Consider the following 23,282-nt stretch of genomic DNA (forward strand, 5'->3'; position numbering starts at 1 on the left):
ATCTAATATCACTATTGTCCATGATTTTGTGACGGTTTACAATAGTATTAAAACCTTTTCTAAGTCTGATACCATTATTGTCCATGAATTTTTGACAGTTTACTATAGTATTAAAACCTTTTCCAAGTCTTAAACCTCTATTGTCCATGATTTGTTGACAGTTTTACAATAGTATTAAAACCTATTCTTAGTCTGTTACCACTTTTGTCCATGATTTGTTGACAGTTTACAATAGTATAAAAACCTTTTCTAAGTCTGATACCACTATTTCCCATGAGTTTTTGACAGTTTTACAATAGTATTAAAACCTTTTCTAGATCTGATACCACTTTTGTCCATGATTTTGTGACGGTTTACAATAGTATTAAAACCTTTTCTTAGTCTTATACCTTTATCGTCCATGATTTTTTGACGGTTTTACAATAGTATTCAAACCATTTCTAAGTCTTAAACCTCTATCGTCCATGATTTTTTGACAGTTTTATAATAGTATCAAAACCTTTTCTAGATCTGATACCACTATTGTCCATGATTTTGTGACGGTTTACAATAGTATTAAAACCTTTTCTAAGTCTGATACCATTATTGTCCATGATTTTTTGACAGTTTACTATAGTATTAAAACCTTTTCCAAGTCTTAAACCTCTATTGTCCATGATTTGTTGTTAGTTTTACAATAGTGTTAAAACCTATTATTAGTCTGATACCACTTTTGTCCATGATTTGTTGACAGTTTACAATAGTATAAAAACCTTTTCTAAGTCTGATGACACTATTTCCCATGATTTTTAGACAGTTTTACAATAGTATCAAAACCTTTTCCAGACCTCATATCACTATTGTCCCTGATTTTTTGACAGTTTACAATAGTATTAAAACCTTGTCTTATTCTGATACCACTTTTGTCCATGATTTGTTGACAATTTACAATAGTATAAAAACCTTTTCTAAGTCTGATACCACTATTTCCCATGAGTTTTTGACAGTTTTACAATAGTATCAAAACCTTTTCTAGATCTCATATCACAATTCTCCATGATTTTGTGACGGTTTACAATAGTATTAAAACCTTTTCTAAGTCTGATACCATTATTGTCCATGAATTTTTGACAGTTTACTATAGTATTAAAACCTTTTCCCAGTCTTTAACCTCTATTGTCCATGATTTGTTGACAGTTTTACAATAGTATTAAAACCTATTCTTAGTCTGTTACCACTTTTGTCCATGATTTGTTGACGGTTTACAATAGTATAAAAACCTTTTCTAAGTCTGATACCACTATTTCCCATGAGTTTTTGACAGTTTTACAATAGTATTAAAACCTTTTCTAGATCTGATACCACTTTTGTCCATGATTTTGTGACGGTTTACAATAGTATTAAAATCTTTCCTTAGTCTTATACCATGATTTTTGGACAGTTTTGCAAAAGTATCAAAACCTTTTCTAGATCTGATACCATTATCGTCCATGATTTTTTGACAGGTTTTACAATAGTGTTAAAACCTATTATTAATCTGATACCACTTTTGTCCATGATTTGTTGACAGTTTACAATAGTATAAAAACCTTTTCTAAGTCTGAAATCACTATTTCCCATGATTTGTTGACAGTTTTACAATAGTATTAAAACCTATTCTTAGTCTGTTACCACTTTTGTCCATGATTTGTTGACGGTTTACAATAGTATAAAAACCTTTTCTAAGTCTGATACCACTATTTCTCATGAGTTTTTGACAGTTTTACAATAGTATTAAAACCTTTTCTAGATCTGATACCACTTTTGTCCATGATTTGTTGACGGTTTACAATAGTATAAAAACCTTTTCTAAGTCTGATACCACTATTTCTCATGATTTTTGGACAGTTTTGCAAAGGTATCAAAACCTTTTCTAGATCTGATACCATTATCGTCCATGATTTTTTGACAGGTTTTGTCCATGATTTTTTGACGGTTTACAATAGTATTAAAACCTTTTCAAAGTCTGATATCATTATCGTCCATGATTTTTTGACTGTTTAACATAGGTATTCAAACCTTTTCTAAGTCTGATACCATTATCGTCCACTAATTTTTGACAGGTTTACAATAGTATTAAAACCTTTCCTAAATAAAGGCAACAGTAGTATACTGCTGTTCAATGTCTGATACTACTATTGTTCATGATTTTTTGTGAGTTTACAATAGTATAAAAACCTTTTCTAAGTCAGATTTCATTATCGTCCATGATTTTTTGACAGGTTAACAATAGTATTAAAACCTTTTCTAAGTCTGATACCATTATCGTCCATAATTTTTTGATAGGTTTACAAAAGTATTAAAACCTTTCCTAAATAAAGGCAACAGCAGTATACTGCTGTTCTAAGTCTGATACCACTATTGTCCATGATTTGTTGACAGTTTACAATAGTATAAAAACCTTTTCTAAGTCTGATACCACTATTTCCCATGAGTTTTTGACAGTTTTACAATAGTATTAAAACCTTTTCTAGATCTGATACCACTTCTGTCCATGATTTTGTGACGGTTTACAATAGTATTAAAACCTTTTCTCAGTCTTATACTTTTATCGTCCATGATTTTTTGACGGTTTTACAATAGTATTCAAACCTTTTCTAAGTCTTAAACCTCTATCGTCCATGATTTTTTGACAGTTTTACGATAGTATCAAAACCTTTTCTAGATCTGATACCACTATTGTCCATGATTTTGTGACGGTTTACAATAGTATTAAAACCTTTTCTAAGTCTGATACCATTATTGTCCAAGATTTTTTGACAGTTTACTATAGTATTAAAACCTTTTCCAAGTCTTAAACCTCTATTGTCCATGATTTGTTGACAGTTTTACAATAGTGTTAAAACCTATTATTAGTCTGATACTACTTTTGTCCATGATTTGTTGACAGTTTACAATAGTATAAAAACCTTTTCTAAGTCTGATACCACTATTTCCCATGATTTTTAGACAGTTTTACAATAGTATCAAAACCTTTTCAAGATCTCATATCACTATTGTCCCTGATTTTTTGACAGTTTACAATAGTATAAAAACCTTTTCTAAGTCTGATACCACTATTTCCCATGAGTTTTTGACAGTTTTACAATAGTATTAAAACCTTTTCTAGATCTGATACCACTTTTGTCCATGATTTTGTGACGGTTTACAATAGTATTAAAACCTTTTCATAGTCTTATACCATGATTTTTGGACAGTTTTGCAAAAGTATCAAAACCTTTTCTAGATCTGATACCATTATCGTCCATGATTTTTTGACAGGTTTTGTCCATGATTTTTTGACGGTTTACAATAGTATTAAAACCTTTTCAAAGTCTGATACCTCTATTGTCCATGATTTGTTGACAGTTTTACAATAGTATTAAAACCTGTTCTTAGTCTGATACCACTTTTGTCCATGATTTGTTGACAGTTTACAATAGTATAAAAACCTTTTCCAATTCTTAAACCTTTTAATGTCCATGATTTTTTGACAGTTTTGCAAAAGTCTTAAAACCTTTCTAAGTCTGATATCACTATTGTCCATGGTATTTTGACTGTTGTACAATAGTGTTCAAACCTTTTCTAAATCTGATACTACTATTGTCCATGATTTTTGGACAGTTTTGCAAAAGTATCAAAACCTTTTCTAGATCTCATATCACTATTGGCCATGATTTGTTGACGGTTTTAAAACAGTATCAAAACCTTTTATAAGTCTGAAACCTCTATTTCCCATGATTTTTAGACAGTTTTACAATAGTATCAAAACCTTTTCTAGATCTCATATCACTATTGTCCATGATTTGTTGACGGTTTTACAACAGTATCAAAACCTTTTCTAAGTCTGATACCATTATCGTCCACTATTTTTTGACAGGTTTACAATAGTATTAAAACCTTTCCTAAATAAAGGCAACAGTAGTATACTGCTGTTCTAAGTCTGATACCACTATTGTCCATGATTTTTTGAGAGTTTACAATAGTATAAAAACCTTTTTCTAAGTCTGATTCCATTATCGTCCATGATTTCTTGACAGGTTAACAATAGTAATAAAACGTTTTCTAAGTCTGATACCATTATCGTCCATGATTTTTTGATAGGTTTACAAAAGTATTAAAACCTTTCCTAAATAAAGGCAACAGTAGTATACTGCTGTTCTAAGTCTGATACCACTATTGTCCATGATTTTTTGAGAGTTTACAATAGTATTAAAACCTTGCATTATTCTGAGACCACTTTTGTCCATGATATGTTGACAGTTTACAATAGTATAAAAAACCTTTTCTAAGTCTGATACCACTATTTCCCATGATTTTTTGACAGTTTTACTATAGTATCAAAACCTTTTCTAGATCTCATACCACTATTGTCCATGATTTTGTGACGGTTTACAATAGTATTAAAACCTTTTCTAAGTCTTAAACCTCTATCGTCCATGATTTTTTGACAGTTTACTATAGTATTAAAACCTTTTCCAAGTCTTAAACCTCTATTGTCCATGATGTGTTGACAGTTTTACAATAGTATTAAAACCTATTCTTAGTCTGATACCACTTTTGTCCATGATTTGTTGACAGTTTACAATAGTATAAAAACCTTTTCTAAGTCTGATACCACTATTTCCCATGAGTTTTTGACAGTTTTACAATAGTATTAAAACCTTTTCTAGATCTGATACCACTTTTGTCCATGATTTTGTGACGGTTTACAATAGTATTAAAACCTTTTCTTAGTCTTATACCATGATTTTTGAACAGTTTTGCAAAAGTATCAAAACCTTTTCTAGATCTGATACCATTATCGTCCATGATTTTTTGACAGGTTTTGTCCATGATTTTTTGACGGTTTACAATAGTATTAAAACCTTTTCAAAGTCTGATACCATTATTGTCCATGATTTTTTGACAGTTTACTATAGTATTAAAACCTTTTCCAAGTCTTAAACCTCTATTGTCCATGATTTGTTGACAGTTTACAATAGTATAAAAACCTTTTCTAAGTCTGATACCACTATTTCCCATGATTTTTAGACAGTTTTACAATAGTATCAAAACCTTTTCAAGATCTCATATCACTATTGTCCCTGATTTTTTGACAGTTTACAATAGTATAAAAACCTTTTCTAAGTCTGATACCACTTTTGTCCATGATTTGTTGACAGTTTACAATAGTATAAAAACCTTTTCTAAGTCTGATACCACTATTTCCCATGAGTTTTTGACAGTTTTACAATAGTATCAAAACCTTTTCTAGATCTCATATCACAATTCTCCATGATTTTGTGACGGTTTACAATAGTATTAAAACCTTTTCTAAGTCTGATACCATTATTGTCCATGAATTTTTGACAGTTTACTATAGTATTAAAACCTTTTCCAAGTCTTAAACCTCTATTGTCCATGATTTGTTGACAGTTTTACAATAGTATTAAAACCTATTCTTAGTCTGTTACCACTTTTGTCCATGATTTGTTGACAGTTTACAATAGTATAAAAACCTTTTCTAAGTCTGATACCACTATTTCCCATGAGTTTTTGACAGTTTTACAATAGTATTAAAACCTTTTCTAGATCTGATACCACTTTTGTCCATGATTTTGTGACGGTTTACAATAGTATTAAAACCTTTTCATAGTCTTATACCATGATTTTTGGACAGTTTTGCAAAAGTATCAAAACCTTTTCTAGATCTGATACCATTATCGTCCATGATTTTTTGACAGGTTTTGTCCATGATTTTTTGACGGTTTACAATAGTATTAAAACCTTTTCAAAGTCTGATACCTCTATTGTCCATGATTTGTTGACAGTTTTACAATAGTATTAAAACCTGTTCTTAGTCTGATACCACTTTTGTCCATGATTTGTTGACAGTTTACAATAGTATAAAAACCTTTTCCAATTCTTAAACCTTTTAATGTCCATGATTTTTTGACAGTTTTGCAAAAGTCTTAAAACCTTTCTAAGTCTGATATCACTATTGTCCATGGTATTTTGATTGTTGTACAATAGTGTTCAAACCTTTTCTAAATCTGATACTACTATTGTCCATGATTTTTGGACAGTTTTGCAAAAGTATCAAAACCTTTTCTAGATCTCATATCACTATTGGCCATGATTTGTTGACGGTTTTAAAACAGTATCAAAACCTTTTATAAGTCTGAAACCTCTATTTCCCATGATTTTTAGACAGTTTTACAATAGTATCAAAACCTTTTCTAGATCTCATATCACTATTGTCCATGATTTGTTGACGGTTTTACAACAGTATCAAAACCTTTTCTAAGTCTGATACCATTATCGTCCACTATTTTTTGACAGGTTTACAATAGTATTAAAACCTTTCCTAAATAAAGGCAACAGTAGTATACTGCTGTTCTAAGTCTGATACCACTATTGTCCATGATTTTTTGAGAGTTTACAATAGTATAAAAACCTTTTTCTAAGTCTGATTCCATTATCGTCCATGATTTCTTGACAGGTTAACAATAGTAATAAAACGTTTTCTAAGTCTGATTCCATTATCGTCCATGATTTTTTGATAGGTTTACAAAAGTATTAAAACCTTTCCTAAATAAAGGCAACAGTAGTATACTGCTGTTCTAAGTCTGATACCACTATTGTCCATGATTTTTTGAGAGTTTACAATAGTATTAAAACCTTGCATTATTCTGAGACCACTTTTGTCCATGATATGTTGACAGTTTACAATAGTATAAAAAACCTTTTCTAAGTCTGATACCACTATTTCCCATGATTTTTTGACAGTTTTACTATAGTATCAAAACCTTTTCTAGATCTCATATCACTATTGTCCATGATTTTGTGACGGTTTACAATAGTATTAAAATCTTTTCTAAGTCTGATACCATTATTGTCCATGATTTTTTGACAGTTTACTATAGTATTAAAACCTTTTCCAAGTCTTAAACCTCTATTGTCCATGATGTGTTGACAGTTTTACAATAGTATTAAAACCTATTCTTAGTCTGTTACCACTTTTGTCCATGATTTGTTGACAGTTTACAATAGTATAAAAACCTTTTCTAAGTCTGATACCACTATTTCCCATGAGTTTTTGACAGTTTTACAATAGTATTAAAACCTTTTCTAGATCTGATACCACTTTTGTCCATGATTTTGTGACGGTTTACAATAGTATTAAAACCTTTTCATAGTCTTATACCATGATTTTTGGACAGTTTTGCAAAAGTATCAAAACCTTTTCTAGATCTGATACCATTATCGTCCATGATTTTTTGACAGGTTTTGTCCATGATTTTTTGACGGTTTACAATAGTATTAAAACCTTTTCAAAGTCTGATACCATTATTGTCCATGATTTTTTGACAGTTTACTATAGTATTAAAACCTTTTCCAAGTCTTAAACCTCTATTGTCCATGATTTGTTGACAGTTTTACAATAGTATTAAAACCTGTTCTTAGTCTGATACCACTTTTGTCCATGATTTGTTGACAGTTTACAATAGTATAAAAACCTTTTCCAATTCTTAAACCTTTTAATGTCCATGATTTTTTGACAGTTTTGCAAAAGTCTTAAAACCTTTCTAAGTCTGATATCACTATTGTCCATGGTATTTTGACTGTTGTACAATAGTGTTCAAACCTTTTCTAAATCTGATACTACTATTGTCCATGATTTTTGGACAGTTTTGCAAAAGTATCAAAACCTTTTCTAGATCTCATATCACTATTGGCCATGATTTGTTGACGGTTTTAAAACAGTATCAAAACCTTTTATAAGTCTGAAACCTCTATTTCCCATGATTTTTAGACAGTTTTACAATAGTATCAAAACCTTTTCTAGATCTCATATCACTATTGTCCATGATTTGTTGACGGTTTTACAACAGTATCAAAACCTTTTCTAAGTCTGATACCATTATCGTCCACTATTTTTTGACAGGTTTACAATAGTATTAAAACCTTTCCTAAATAAAGGCAACAGTAGTATACTGCTGTTCTAAGTCTGATACCACTATTGTCCATGATTTTTTGAGAGTTTACAATAGTATAAAAACCTTTTTCTAAGTCTGATTCCATTATCGTCCATGATTTCTTGACAGGTTAACAATAGTAATAAAACGTTTTCTAAGTCTGATACCATTATCGTCCATGATTTTTTGATAGGTTTACAAAAGTATTAAAACCTTTCCTAAATAAAGGCAACAGTAGTATACTGCTGTTCTAAGTCTGATACCACTATTGTCCATGATTTTTTGAGAGTTTACAATAGTATTAAAACCTTGCATTATTCTGAGACCACTTTTGTCCATGATATGTTGACAGTTTACAATAGTATAAAAAACCTTTTCTAAGTCTGATACCACTATTTCCCATGATTTTTTGACAGTTTTACTATAGTATCAAAACCTTTTCTAGATCTCATATCACTATTGTCCATGATTTTGTGACGGTTTACAATAGTATTAAAATCTTTTCTAAGTCTGATACCATTATTGTCCATGATTTTTTGACAGTTTACTATAGTATTAAAACCTTTTCCAAGTCTTAAACCTCTATTGTCCATGATGTGTTGACAGTTTTACAATAGTATTAAAACCTATTCTTAGTCTGATACCACTTTTGTCCATGATTTGTTGACAGTTTACAATAGTATAAAAACCTTTTCTAAGTCTGATACCACTATTTCCCATGAGTTTTTGACAGTTTTACAATAGTATTAAAACCTTTTCTAGATCTGATACCACTTTTGTCCATGATTTTGTGACGGTTTACAATAGTATTAAAACCTTTTCTTAGTCTTATACCATGATTTTTGAACAGTTTTGCAAAAGTATCAAAACCTTTTCTAGATCTGATACCATTATCGTCCATGATTTTTTGACAGGTTTTGTCCATGATTTTTTGACGGTTTACAATAGTATTAAAACCTTTTCAAAGTCTGATACCATTATTGTCCATGATTTTTTGACAGTTTACTATAGTATTAAAACCTTTTCCAAGTCTTAAACCTCTATTGTCCATGATTTGTTGACAGTTTTACAATAGTATTAAAACCTGTTCTTAGTCTGATACCACTTTTGTCCATGATTTGTTGACAGTTTACAATAGTATAAAAACCTTTTCCAATTCTTAAACCTTTTAATGTCCATGATTTTTTGACAGTTTTGCAAAAGTCTTAAAACCTTTCTAAGTCTGATACCACTATTGTCCATGGTATTTTGACTGTTGTACAATAGTGTTCAAACCTTTTCTAAATCTGATACTACTATTGTCCATGATTTTTGGACAGTTTTGCAAAAGTATCAAAACCTTTTCTAGATCTCATATCACTATTGGCATGATTTGTTGACGGTTTTAAAACAGTATCAAAACCTTTTATAAGTCTGAAACCTCTATTTCCCATGATTTTTAGACAGTTTTACAATAGTATCAAAACCTTTTCTAGATCTCATATCACTATTGTCCATGATTTGTTGACGGTTTTACAACAGTATCAAAACCTTTTCTAAGTCTGATACCATTATCGTCCACTATTTTTTGACAGGTTTACAATAGTATTAAAACCTTTCCTAAATAAAGGCAACAGTAGTATACTGCTGTTCTAAGTCTGATACCACTATTGTCCATGATATTTTGAGAGTTTACAATAGTATAAAAACCTTTTCTAAGTCTGATTCCATTATCGTCCATGATTTTTTGACAGGTTAACAATAGTATTAAAACGTTTTCTAAGTCTGATACCATTATCGTCCATGATTTTTTGATAGGTTTACAAAAGTATTAAAACCTTTCCTAAATAAAGGCAACAGTAGTATACTGCTGTTCTAAGTCTCATACCACTATTGTCCATGATTTTTTGAGAGTTTACAATAGTATTAAAACCTTGTCTTATTCTGAGACCACTTTTGTCCATGATTTGTTGACAGTTTACAATAGTATAAATACCTTTTCTAAGTCTGATACCACTATTTCCCATGAGTTTTTGACAGTTTTACTATAGTATCAAAACCTTTTCTAGATCTCATATCACTATTGTCCATGATTTTGTGACGGTTTACAATAGTATTAAAATCTTTTCTAAGTCTGATACCATTATTGTCCATGATTTTTTGACAGTTTACTATAGTATTAAAACCTTTTCCAAGTCTTAAACCTCTATTGTCCATGATGTGTTGACAGTTTTACAATAGTATTAAAACCTATTCTTAGACTGATACCACTTTTGTCCATGATTTGTTGACAGTTTACAATAGTATAAAAACCTTTTCTAAGTCTGATACCACTATTTCCCATGAGTTTTTGACAGTTTTACAATAGTATTAAAACCTTTTCTAGATCTGATACCACTTGTGTCCATGATTTTGTGACGGTTTTCAATAGTATTAAAACCTTTTCTTAGTCTGATACCATTATCGTCCATGATTTTTTGACTGTTTAACAAAGGTATTCAAACCTTTTCTAAGTCTGATACCATTATCGTCCATGATTTTTTGACAGGTTTAAAATAGTATTAAAACCTTTCCTATGTCTGATACAACTATTGTCCATGATTTTTTTGACAGTTTACAATAGTATTACAACCTTTCCTGAGTCTGATACCACTATTGTCCATGATTTTTTGACAGTTTACAATAGTATGAAAATCTTTTCCAAGTCTGAACCCTCTATCGTCCATGATTTTTTGACAGTTTTACAATAGTATTAAAACCTTTTCTAAGTCTGAAACCATTATCGTTCATGATTTTTTTGACAGATTTACAATAGTATTAAAACCTTTCCTAAGTCTTAAACCTCTATTGTCCATGATTTGTTGACAGTTTTACAATAGTATTGAAACCTTTTCCAAGTCTTAAACCTCTATCGTCCATGATTTTTTGACAGTTTTACAATAGTTTTAAAACCTTTACATATACTGATACCACCATTGTCCATGATATTTTGACTGTTTTACAATAGTAATCAAACCTTTTCTAAATCTGATACTACTATTGTCCATGATTTTTTTACAATTTTACAATAGTATTAAAACCTTTTCTAAGTCTGATACCATTATTGGCCATGATTTTTATACGTCCGTCAAAATTTTGACGGGACGTATTATGGTATACAAATATCCGGTGTCCGTCTGTCTGTCCGTCCGTCTGTCTGTCTGTTCGTCTGTCTGTCCGGCGTAAACATGTCGCACCGTAACTCGAAAACGACTTATCTAAATTTCTTGAAACTTAATATAGTTGTTTTTTATGATGGTCAAATGATCTGTATACTTTTTGGTGAAAATAAGATTTAAACTTTTTGAGTTACAGCACTTTGTAACTTAAACAGGGGGGTGTTTTTTTTTCACATGTCGCACCGTATCTCAAAAACGATTCTTGATTATTGCTTAAAACTTTACACACTTCTTAGTTATATTAATCTTAATATCTATATACTTTTTGGTGATGATTCAAAATTTTATTTTTGAGTTATTGAGTATTTTGTAAAAAAGGGGGAGTGTTTTTTACATGTCGCGCCGTATCTCAAAAACGATTTATGATTATTGCTTCAAACTTTACACACTTTTTTGTTATATTAATCTAAAGATCTGTATACTTTTTGGTGATGATTCAAAATTTCATTTTTGAGTTTTTGAGTATTTTGTAAAAAAAAAAGGGGGGAGGGGGTTTTTACATGTAGTGCCGTATCTCAAAAACGATTTATGATTATTGCTTAAAACTTTACACACTTCTTTGTTATATTAATCTAAAGATCTGTATACTTTTTGGTTTGATTCAAAATTTCATTTTAGTGATAATTGTAAAAAAAAAAACAGGGTGGAGGGGTTTTTCGTGTCCCGCCGTGTCTCAAAGGCAATAAATGGTAATTGCTTAAAACTTTCTCAGAAACAATTTATGATTATTGCATAAAACTTCCACACCAGACGTCGGGCGTATCATGCGCTCATGGCGCAGCTGTTTATTAGACAGGTTAACAATAGAATTAAAACCTTTTCAAAGTCTGATACCACTAGTGTCCATGATTTGTTGACGGTTTTACAACAGTATCAAAACCTTTTCTAAGTCTGATAGCATTATTGTCCATAATTTCCCCATGATTTGTTGACGGTTTTACAATAGTATTAAACACTTTTCTAAATCTGAAACCATTATTGTCCATGATTTGTTGACGGTTTTACAAAAGTATTAAAACCTTTTTTCAGTCTGATACTTCTATTGCTCATGATTTGTTGACAGTTTACAATAAAATAAAAACCTTTTCTAAGTCTGATACCACTATTTCCCATGAGTTTTTGACAGTTTTACAATAGTATTAAAACCTATTCTAGATCTAATATCACTTTTGTCCATAATTTTGTGACGGTTTACAATAGTATTAAAACCTTTTCTAAGTCTGATACCATTATTTCCCCCCCCCCCCCCCCCGCCCCAATTATTGTCCATAACTTTTATGAATTATCGACTACGTGAATAAAAAGAGCCTGTTTTATACAATTGAATAAGTGTATATGTGTTATAGAAATCTCAGGATAAGTAGAAAAAAAATAACGAGACTAGTTCCGACAACAAATACTGCAATGTTGATTTATGAAGACTAATATTGCAGAGAATTGATATATCACTGGGTACTAATTGTGCAGCACTACTGGCCAACGTTTTTGTTCATACAGAACTTCCTGAACGGCAAAAAAAAGGCATCTTGAAATTTCACTTTCAGATATTTTGGTGATGTGCTGTCACTCAGTAACTCCTATTCTAATAAGCCATGCATATAATAAAGTTATAAATTAATACCATTTTAATACCTCAGGTATAGATTACCTTAGCTGTATTTGGTAACACTTTTAGGAATTTTGGATCTCAATGCTCTTCAATTTCGTACTTTATTTTACTTTTTTTTTTTACTTTTTTGGATTCGAGCGTCACTGATGAGTCCTTTGTAGACGAAACGAGTGTCTGGCGTATATATAAAATTTAGTTCTGGTCTATGTGTATTTTGACCTTTTCCTCTGTATAATCAAAAGTTGACGCCCTACATTGGCAAGGATTTTACTGCCGATCAAAAGGAGACAAGTCATCTTTCGGGGCAGATATTAAAAAAATACTACAGAGCATACAAAAAACGGTAGGATATCTGGGGGAAATAGAGATGCTACTACATAAATAGAACTGAAGAGAAAAACCAATCGAGAAATAAGAAAACTGTTTTGGAAATACAAAGAAGACAATGTAGCACAACGTACTGAAGCTGGCAGCAGTATTGACTGCATACACGATTAGATGGGTGTAATATACCACAATTCAAAGAATAGCTAGATTACTACTCCACGATTCGTCAGACAACGCTTATATCATATGCACAGATTTTCTTAGTTTGACTGTCCCTCTGGTATCTTTCGTCCCTCTTTTATAAAGGCTCGGGTAAAAAAGAACTAAATGTAACACAAACCTATAAAATTTAAATGCAACATTACTTGGCGTTAGCTTCCTCTATTAGTTTTGCACATTGTTGAAGGTTCTACAATGACTGTTAATATCTTACATCTAACAACAACTACCACAAGAATACCTAATAACTTTTTTCAAGGCATTTGATAAGGCTATCAATAATCTACCTACCCACAAGCTACATCAGTATGGCGAAACAAACAACTGGTTTCATGTAGTTCGATTTTTATTCGACTGATTAAATAAATAAGTATGTCATTTGACAAGTATTGTACTTTTGTCCAAATAGCAACACTCATCAAAATCTTGCCAATACATGTCTTATGCAATTTTTGCGGTGTTGATAAGTATCATACCATCGTTCTCATGCCCATGTGAAATTTTAAAATTGTTTGTATAAACATTGAACGACAAATATATGTGACGTATAAAATTTTCTGACGTCAGACAGGCGAATCAATGAATGTGTTTGTAGATAGATGTTTTTGTGTTCTGTTAAATTGTTCCTTTTAAAATTGTCACACGATGATGACTGCTGTACCCATACTTTGACTATTTTATTTATTATGTCTGTTTAGTTCACGCATCATTGTAAATATAACGGAATTTGATGAGACTGTCATCAAAGTGAGAGGTTTGTCGCTATAAAACCAGGTTTAACCGTTCATTTTTGTTTGATGTGTTTTGTCATTTGATTTGGCCATGTGTATGGACTTTCCGATTAGATTTTCCTCTGAGATCAGTACTGTTGTGATTTTACTTTTTTCTCATTCTCAAATTAATTGTAAGTAACCTTTACCAATTGTAGTTACACTTCATGTACTTATATCAATCCGTTATTCTGATGGTTATAAATTCAACATTGTAATTAGAGTTTTGAATATTATATTTATCACTTCTAGCTAAATATTTATCCCTAAACAGTTTTAACACTTATGATCATGTATCCTGCCGATACTTATATTTTTGTATTGCGTAAGGTCATCCTTTTCTTAAATTGATTCTGTATCCAGCCAATACTTATATGTTTGTGTTGCGTAAGGTCATGCTTTTCTAAATTGATCCTGTATCCAGCCGATACTTATATTTATGTATTGCGTAAGGTCATGAATTTCTTAAATTGTTTTTGACATTTTACAATGTATCCGGTAAATGTGTACTGATTGATTTTCATTTGAAAAACAATATTCTATTTATTAAGCTTAGTTTGAAATAGCCCTCTGTAACTGTGAAAACTCATTGATCTGTACTTTATTTCTTAAGTGTTTCTTATAGTTTTGTGTTGTTTGTGTTGCTTTGTATTGATCTGATGAATTGCTAAACTTTTTCAATTCATTTTCCCCAAATCGTACAACTATCTTCTTTTGTAGTTGGAATTGTCTTCTTTAAATTTTATGGCTATTATTTTGATATTTATCTTACCTCCTATACATTTCTAGAAAGATGATTGGCTTAAAGCGTCTGCGTCTGCGTGGAGACCCTGTATATTTCTTATGGTATTTGTAGGCGTGGTTTATTTTAATACACGGTTAGAAATGATGTTACGTCTTTTTTCACCAGAAAGACAGACGAAAAAAAATCAATGATGCAGGAGAGCGGCACGTGCTCTAAAGGGCGTTAGCTTAGCACGCCATTGACATTGTCAGTTTTAATCTACTAACCAATTGTGTTGTCCGTTTAGTGACTTCTCTCTCTTTCAAAATCAACCTAAATTGACAACCCCGTTATTTTTAGAAATAGTTTCTACTTAGATAAATGTCTACCAATGAACCACAATATCACTTAAGCAGTTATATAATGAAAGATTATTTTCTGACGTCATCGTGACTTGTGAAAAGAGAGTGCCACGCTCTTTGAACTTTAAGAACACTTGTAACAACTCTTTGAGGGGTCAGTAGGTGAGCTGTTGCAAGTCAATATTTCTGTCCCAATCCAATATACCTTCATTTTCCAGTGGCAGTTCTAATTTTCCCTACCATCATCCCGAATGGCCTCCATTATGACAAGACATACCTATTGTATTTATTGTTAACTTGTTCTCGTCTTGAACATGCATGAAATATTTGCCACTGGACGTAAAGCAAACAAAAATCAATCAATCAATCTGACGTCATCAGCAGTAACCAGTGACAATAAAAAAGAAAGTCTTAGTCCCGTGCGTAAATTTAAGAATAAGAATATGTGGGATGATTATCAATGAGACAACTATCAAAACAAGGAAGTAAATAGTTACCGGCATGCATCTGTACGTCCTTCAATAATGAGAAAAACATTAACGTATAGTCGGCTAAACAAGGTTCTTCGATGAAAAATTTAAAAAAAAAGTTCAATTGAGATATCCTAACGCGAAAAATTTATTTCACAGACATAAACCAATGACAACTAATGAACTTTAGGCTCCTGACTTTTGAGAGGCACATTTAGACTGTGTCGGCTATAAGCGTGCTTGAAGGCGACAACCTGGAATAGCGATGTAACAGTACAACATTAGAACAATACATATGATTTCTCGATCCAAGATGATAAGGTGTATGTATATTAAGTCTCCAAATTATCCTTAGGTTTTACCCGGTAAGTTGGTAAGTAATATAAAATTTTAGAAATTTTGAAAGGGGCGCTATTCGAACTATAAGCTTGTGATTTATCTATAATACATGTAACAACATACACAGTCGAATTTAGTAGAACGGTACTGAAAGTCTGTGTTTCAATCATATTCAAGGATTTTAAAATTTAGGAAATAATTCATTTTTTTGTTCCTTTCAGTGCAAGTGTTAAAGAGAGCAAAGAGGTCTGGTATGTGTCAAGTAATACAATATTTTAAATGAATTTCGATACTATCATAGTAATGTAGTCAAAATATGAACGATCTGCCTATTTTGACGAATAAAAAGTGCATTCGATCATTTTAAAATGGATTCATCTAGTTCACAAAATCTTCTTAAGTACTACAGTAGATGAAAAGTAAAGCATATGGGACATTTTTAACAATAATGGTAAAATATTGGTTTTTATACATATATTTGTTTAGCTATAGCTATGTAAACTCTTTGTAACAAATAATTTTTATTTACTTTTTTACAAAGCATTTGTGTAGACCGTATAGTGATTTTATTCATACATAAAAATTGCCTGTCTGCCCTTTTGAATTTCTCTACCGTCGTTTTGCACTAAATCATGTTTGTCTCGCTAAGTTTCGCCTGACAATTCATCTTACTTAGTAGTATTTGAATAAGTATTTTAACTGTCTATTTAGATTTAAATGTTTTCCCTATTTCTCTTTAAGACATTAGCATTCATATTTAGGAAAAAAGCATTGATAAATTTCAGGTTGTTCCGGTTGGCATTAATTACGTTAACGGAAATTTTTAAATCACTTTAACTAGAGGCGTAAATGACAGTCCCATATACTGCATATAGGACTCTTATAGCTACTGTTGGCTTAGATTGTAGACTCTTATATAGCTGTTGTTGGCTTAGATCATAGACTCTTATAGCTGTTGTTGGCTTAGCTATTGTAAAGTGTGAGGGTGTCAAGGCATGAATAGTTCATATACTAGAGATTGATAGTCTTGTCTTAAAATAGTTTCTAATGGATATATGGGGGGAGGCTCGGTGGCCGAGTGGTCTTAGTAGTTACGACTGCAATCACTAGCCAGTCAACACTGAGGTTGTGAGTTCGAACCCCTCTCTCGACTCCAATCTTAATTGTCTAGGAATGTCAGTTTTTCCTATCGAAGGTCGGTGGCTTTCCCCGGGCACTCCAGCCACCAATAAAAACTGACCTCCACGAAATAGGCTAAATGCGGTGCTTAAAAGTGGCGTTTAAACACCAAAAATCAAAAAGCAGTCTAATAGATATTAATCCTATGTATGACGAAGCTATGGAAACAATCGTGGATTTAAATAGAGCTTTAATGGATTTATATCAATGACATGTGTATTATATGTCTTTTAACAGCAGATGACGATTTGTTATTGGGCGAAGACTTAGCACTTGGTCTAGAAGCAAAACAAAGCTCATGGGCGAGACGTTACGCTTATGTGTCTCAAAATGGCATGGATGGAGTTACTGACTCCCTAGTTGAAACTCAGCGGGGACAAAATCCATATTGGACTGTACAGTTGCCAAAGGAAGAGAAAATCAAAGGAGTGGTATTCATCAACAGAGTAGATTGTTGTGGTCAGTAAAAACGTTATATATGTCCGAAACTATTTAACCGGGTAGATTGTTGGGGTCACTAAAATCTCAATAGAGCAGTTGTTATGGTCAGTAAAAAAATGTCAATAGAGTAGATTGTTTTGGCCAGCAAAAACCACGTAAGCGTCCGAAAAAGTACGATAACAAAGATACCAAACTTCAAGGAACGGAAAGTCCCTTATTACGGGGGGCGCCGAATGGGACTTGCACTTTTTGTAATCAAAATCAATTTTGTGTATACAAAATTCAATTCTGTCATAACAAAATCATTTTTGTCTTACAAAACTATGTGATACAGACTTTTTTTATGAGAACTTCAATTTTGTAATGACAAAATTCTTTTTTGTAGACAAATTTCATTTTTGTAGACAAATTTCATTTTTGTAGAAAAAATTCATTTTTGTCATGACAAAATTCATTTTTGTCATGACAAAAGTCAATTTTGTCAAAAAGGTATGGAAATATAAACTTATTTGCATACAAAATTGACTTTTGTTACCTGATATGGAAATTAAAACACAAAAGTCAATTCTGTGAGACAAGATTCAATTTTGTGAACCAAATTCAATTTTGTGACTACAAAATTAACTTTTGTGACGACAAAATTTACTTTTTTGAGACAAAATATTTTGTCTCACAAAAGTCAAGTTTGTCTCACAAAAGTCAATTTTGTATGCAAATTAGTTCATAGAATCCAAACTAAACTAATTTTCATACAAAATTGACTTTTGTCGCCCAATTTTCAAATTAGGTAACAAAAGTCAAGTCTGTGATACAAAAATGAATTTTGTCATGACAAAAGAAACTTTTGTCCACTGAAAGATAATTTTGTATGACAAAATTTGAATTTGTAGTATACTACAAATTTTGTTAAACTGAACACCTTTTTGTTGAACAAAACTGAATTTCGAGTACAAAACCACAAGAGTCCCGTTCGGCGCCCCGTACTTATCAATTGACAAAATCAAAAGCTCAAGAACATAAAAAAAAAACCTGTTATATTCCTGACATGGTGCAGGCATTTTCTCATGTAGAAATGGCTGATTCAACCCGGTTTTATAGCTAGCTTAATCTCCCACTTGTGTGACTTGTATCTAAATCTAAATAGAAAATTAACCTATAATGGCCGGGAATGTCGATGTGTGTCATTACATCCAAACTGTCACTACAACTTTGTATCTATAAATTTTCTAGTACTTCATAGAATTGTGTTATTAATAATTTGAATATAAAAGTATTTAACCAAGTAAAAAACTGATTGCGACAAGAAGTGGAAAAACTATGAACTGAAATTGTATACAACTCATACAGATTCAAAGAATTCTCTTCAACCGTTGACAATTCTAAGATCTACATGTTATCAGTCGAAACGACCGATGTCATTGCACATAACAGAATTTTAATTGTTTTGTAAAAGTTCACAGTAAAATATTTTGATCAAGGAGAAGACCGAAGACAATTTTCTGATTGAGAGTGTTATTATTTGATTAAATTTAAAGTTTTTCAAACAAACATACAAAATATTTTCGCGATAAGAAAAAGTTATAAAATTGTGGGTAAAAAAATTAATTAAAAATAAAAACATAGCACCTTTAACCCCTTAAAATTAAAATGTCGTTCCCTTAAATTAACAAAAAGCTATAGTTCATTACAAAACAGAAACAGGCAGGTTGATAGATTAAGGAAAGTAAACTGGGCTATTACTAAATCAATATCATTGTATTTAAAAACATATGAAGGGAACCAAGGCTTGTTTAAATTTATGCAATTAATAAAAATAAAATTAGTTGAAAGCGACCGCATGAAGCCCGTGTATATTTAATATGGGATTACAAAGAATGGCCTATTTAATAACATGATCAGCGGTGGTGTTACGTCCTACAAAACAATACGGTGTTCATGAAAAATCGTAAATGTTTCGACGCATAAGACACATTTTTCGCTTTGTTGTTACGGTGCCTAGTAAACGCAAAACCTCTCTCCACCATTTTATTGCAACTGTGGTAAATTAGTGACAACGTGATGAGTATAACACCGTCACGTAGTGACCCAGTTTGGATCCATTAAGGTCAGACAATTTCATAGCGTTACCATTATGTCACGTTTAATATCAATGGTGACGTCATCTTGTAATATCATTGTTTTTATTGTTCTTTTTTTGCAGTAAAGGTTTAGTAAAATCCATCAGAGATAGCATCCTAAACTTGCAAAAATAATGTGCCACTACATATATATGGTATGATTGTCAATGAAACAACCCTCCAACACGTCACAAATTTACCATATCACATTCAATAAAGAAAAAAACCCATATCGCATAGTAGGTTATAAAAGGCCCCAAAACGACTATTTTGAAACATTTGAAACGAGAAAAATGACGGCTTGATTTATGTCCAAAAAAAATGTTTATAGCAACAAAAGACAACCACAGCATTACCGGCAGATTATGACAGACACCGATAGTATGCGGCGAAGTTAAACAAATTTGTTTTTGCCAACCACCTAGCCACCTAACCTGGCACAGTGTTGTAACTGTAGAGCATAAGAACAAGTAAAATCAAGTGAAAAAGGCGTAACTATATTGATCATTACATGAACGATTATTACACTGATGAGTCTTATGTAGCCAAAACGCGTTTCTGATGAGTCTTATGTAGACGAAACGGGCATCTGGCGTACTCAATTATAATCCTGGTACCTTTGATAACTATTAAACATCTATTGAACAATGAATTTATTCAAATAAACACTATTCAAAATAGGATTTACCAAAACAACATCCAAACTCTATGCACATGCCCAGAAAATTCAGATTCCACACTTACGGTAGCTAATTTTTAAGAACGATTATTCACAGCGCTATGATTGTTTTTAAGACAATATATCAAACATGACAGAACGAGACTACCAACAAAGAACCATGACGGACCGAGACAAAGTATTAATACCATGACAGACCATGACTATGTCAAACCATGACGGACAGAAACTATATAAAACAAATGCAAGATTGAGATTATGTAAACCATGTTAGACAGAGACTGTGTCAAACATTGTCAAACAGAGACTATGTAAAACATTGTCAAACAGAGACTGTGTAAAACATTGTCAAACAGAGATTATGTAAAACATTGTCAAACAGAGACTGTGTAAAAAATGGAAAACAACACGTTTAATAATTTATTGCGTCCGAAGCGCTTTTCTGGATTTACCTTCATCAGGAACGCTCAATGCCAAACATTTGAAATCCGAAGATGTATAAGTACCGAAAATCGTTGAAGAGCTATATGTTAAAAATACCTAAAATAAATAGCCAAATTCATCTAAAGCCAACTTTGCCTGAGGGAGTTGAAACCTTAGTTTCATAATAATTTCAAAATTTATAAACGGACAATTTTAGTAAAGTTTGTTAAATCATGTCAGTACCGAAGCACTGACTACTGAGCTGATGATACCCTCGGGGACTGATAGTCCACCAGCAGAGGTATCGACCCAGTGATGTAAAAAATGGAAAACAACACGTTTAATAATTTATTGCGTCCGAAGCGCTTTTCTGGATTTACCTTCATCAGGAACGCTCAATGCCAAACATTTGAAATCCGAAGATGTATAAGTACCGAAAATCGTTGAAGAGCTATATGTTAAAAATACCTAAAATAAATAGCCAAATATATCTAAAGCCAACTTTGCCTGAGGGAGTTGAAACCTTAGTTTCATAATAATTTCAAAATTTATAAACGGACAATTTTAGTAAAGTTTGTTAAATCATGTCAGTACCGAAGCACTGACTACTGAGCTGATGATACCCTCGGGGACTGATAGTCCACCAGCAGAGGTATCGACCCAGTGATGTAAAAAATGGAAAACAACACGTTTAATAATTTATTGCGTCCGAAGCGCTTTTCTGGATTTACCTTCATCAGGAACGCTCAATGCCAAACATTTGAAATCCGAAGATGTATAAGTACCGAAAATCGTTGAAGAGCTATATGTTAAAAATACCTAAAATAAATAGCCAAATTCATCTAAAGCCAACTTTGCCTGAGGGAGTTGAAACCTTAGTTTCATAATAATTTCAAAATTTATAAACGGACAATTTTAGTAAAGTTTGTTAAATCATGTCAGTACCGAAGCACTGACTACTGAGCTGATGATACCCTCGGGGACTGATAGTCCACCAGCAGAGGTATCGACCCAGTGATGTAAAAAATGGAAAACAACACGTTTAATAATTTATTGCGTCCGAAGCGCTTTTCTGGATTTACCTTCATCAGGAACGCTCAATGCCAAACATTTGAAATCCGAAGATGTATAAGTACCGAAAATCGTTGAAGAGCTATATGTTAAAAATACCTAAAATAAATAGCCAAATTCATCTAAAGCCAACTTTGCCTGAGGGAGTTGAAACCTTAGTTTCATAATAATTTCAAAATTTATAAACGGACAATTTTAGTAAAGTTTGTTAAATCATGTCAGTACCGAAGCACTGACTACTGAGCTGATGATACCCTTGGGGACTGATAGTCCACCAGCAGAGGTATCGACCCAGTGATGTAAAAAATGGAAAACAACACGTTTAATAATTTATTGCGTCCGAAGCGCTTTTCTGGATTTACCTTCATCAGGAACGCTCAATGCCAAACATTTGAAATCCGAAGATGTATAAGTACCGAAAATCGTTGAAGAGCTATATGTTAAACAGAGACTATGTAAAACATTGTCAAACAGAGACTATGTAAAACATTGTCAAACAGAGACTATGTAAAACATTGTCAAACAGACACTATGTAAATCATTGTCAAACAGAGACTATGTAAAACATTGTCAAACAGAGACTATGTAAAACATTGTCAAACAGAGACTATGTAAAACATTGTCAAACAGAGACTATGTAAAACATTGTCAAACAGAGACTATGTAAAACATTGTCAAACAGAGACTATGTAAAACATTGTCAAACAGAGACTATGTGTAACATTGTAAAACATTGTCTATGTAAAACATTGTCAAACAGAGACTGTGTAAAACATTGTCAAACAGAGATTATGTAAAACATTGTCAAACAGAGACTATGCAAAACATTGTCAAACAGAGACTATGTAAAGCATTGTCAAACAGAGACTATGTAAAACCATGTCAAACAGAGATTATGTAAAACATTGTCAAACAGAGACTATGTAAAACATTGTCAAACAGAGACTATGTAAAACATTGTCAAACAGGGACTATGTAAAACATTGTCAAACAGAGACTATGTAAAACATTGTCAAACAGAGACTATGTAAAACATTGTCAAACAGAGACTGTGTAAAACATTGTCAAACAGAGACTATGTAAAACATTGTCAAACAGAGACTGTGTAAAACATTGTCAAACAGGGACTATGTAAAACATTGTCAAACAGAGACTGTGTAAAACATTGTCAAACAGGGACTATGTAAAACATTGTCAAACAGAGACTGTGTAAAACATTGTCAAACAGAGACTATGTAAAACATTGTCAAACAGAGACTGTGTAAAACATTGTCAAACAGAGACTATGTAAAACATTGTCAAACAGGGACTATGTAAAACATTGTCAAACAGGGACTATGTAAAACATTGTCAAACAGGGACTATGTAAAACATTGTCAAACAGAGACTATGCAAAA

At 31.9% G+C, this 23,282-nt stretch overlaps 1 protein-coding gene across 1 annotated transcript in view; it reads left to right on the forward strand.

Annotated features, from left to right (window-relative positions):
• The window catches only part of LOC139523060 (uncharacterized), a 305,106-nt gene that overhangs the window by 268,935 nt on the left and 12,889 nt on the right, over positions 1-23,282 (forward strand). The window contains exons 134-135 of the mRNA XM_071316817.1: positions 16,197-16,226; positions 17,392-17,613. Of these exons, the coding sequence (XP_071172918.1) occupies positions 16,197-16,226; positions 17,392-17,613 (252 nt within the window). The remainder of the gene's footprint in view (positions 1-16,196; positions 16,227-17,391; positions 17,614-23,282) is intronic.

Source organism: Mytilus edulis, chromosome 5 (assembly GCF_963676685.1).
Source record: "Mytilus edulis chromosome 5, xbMytEdul2.2, whole genome shotgun sequence".
Lineage (NCBI taxonomy): Eukaryota > Metazoa > Mollusca > Bivalvia > Mytilida > Mytilidae > Mytilus > Mytilus edulis.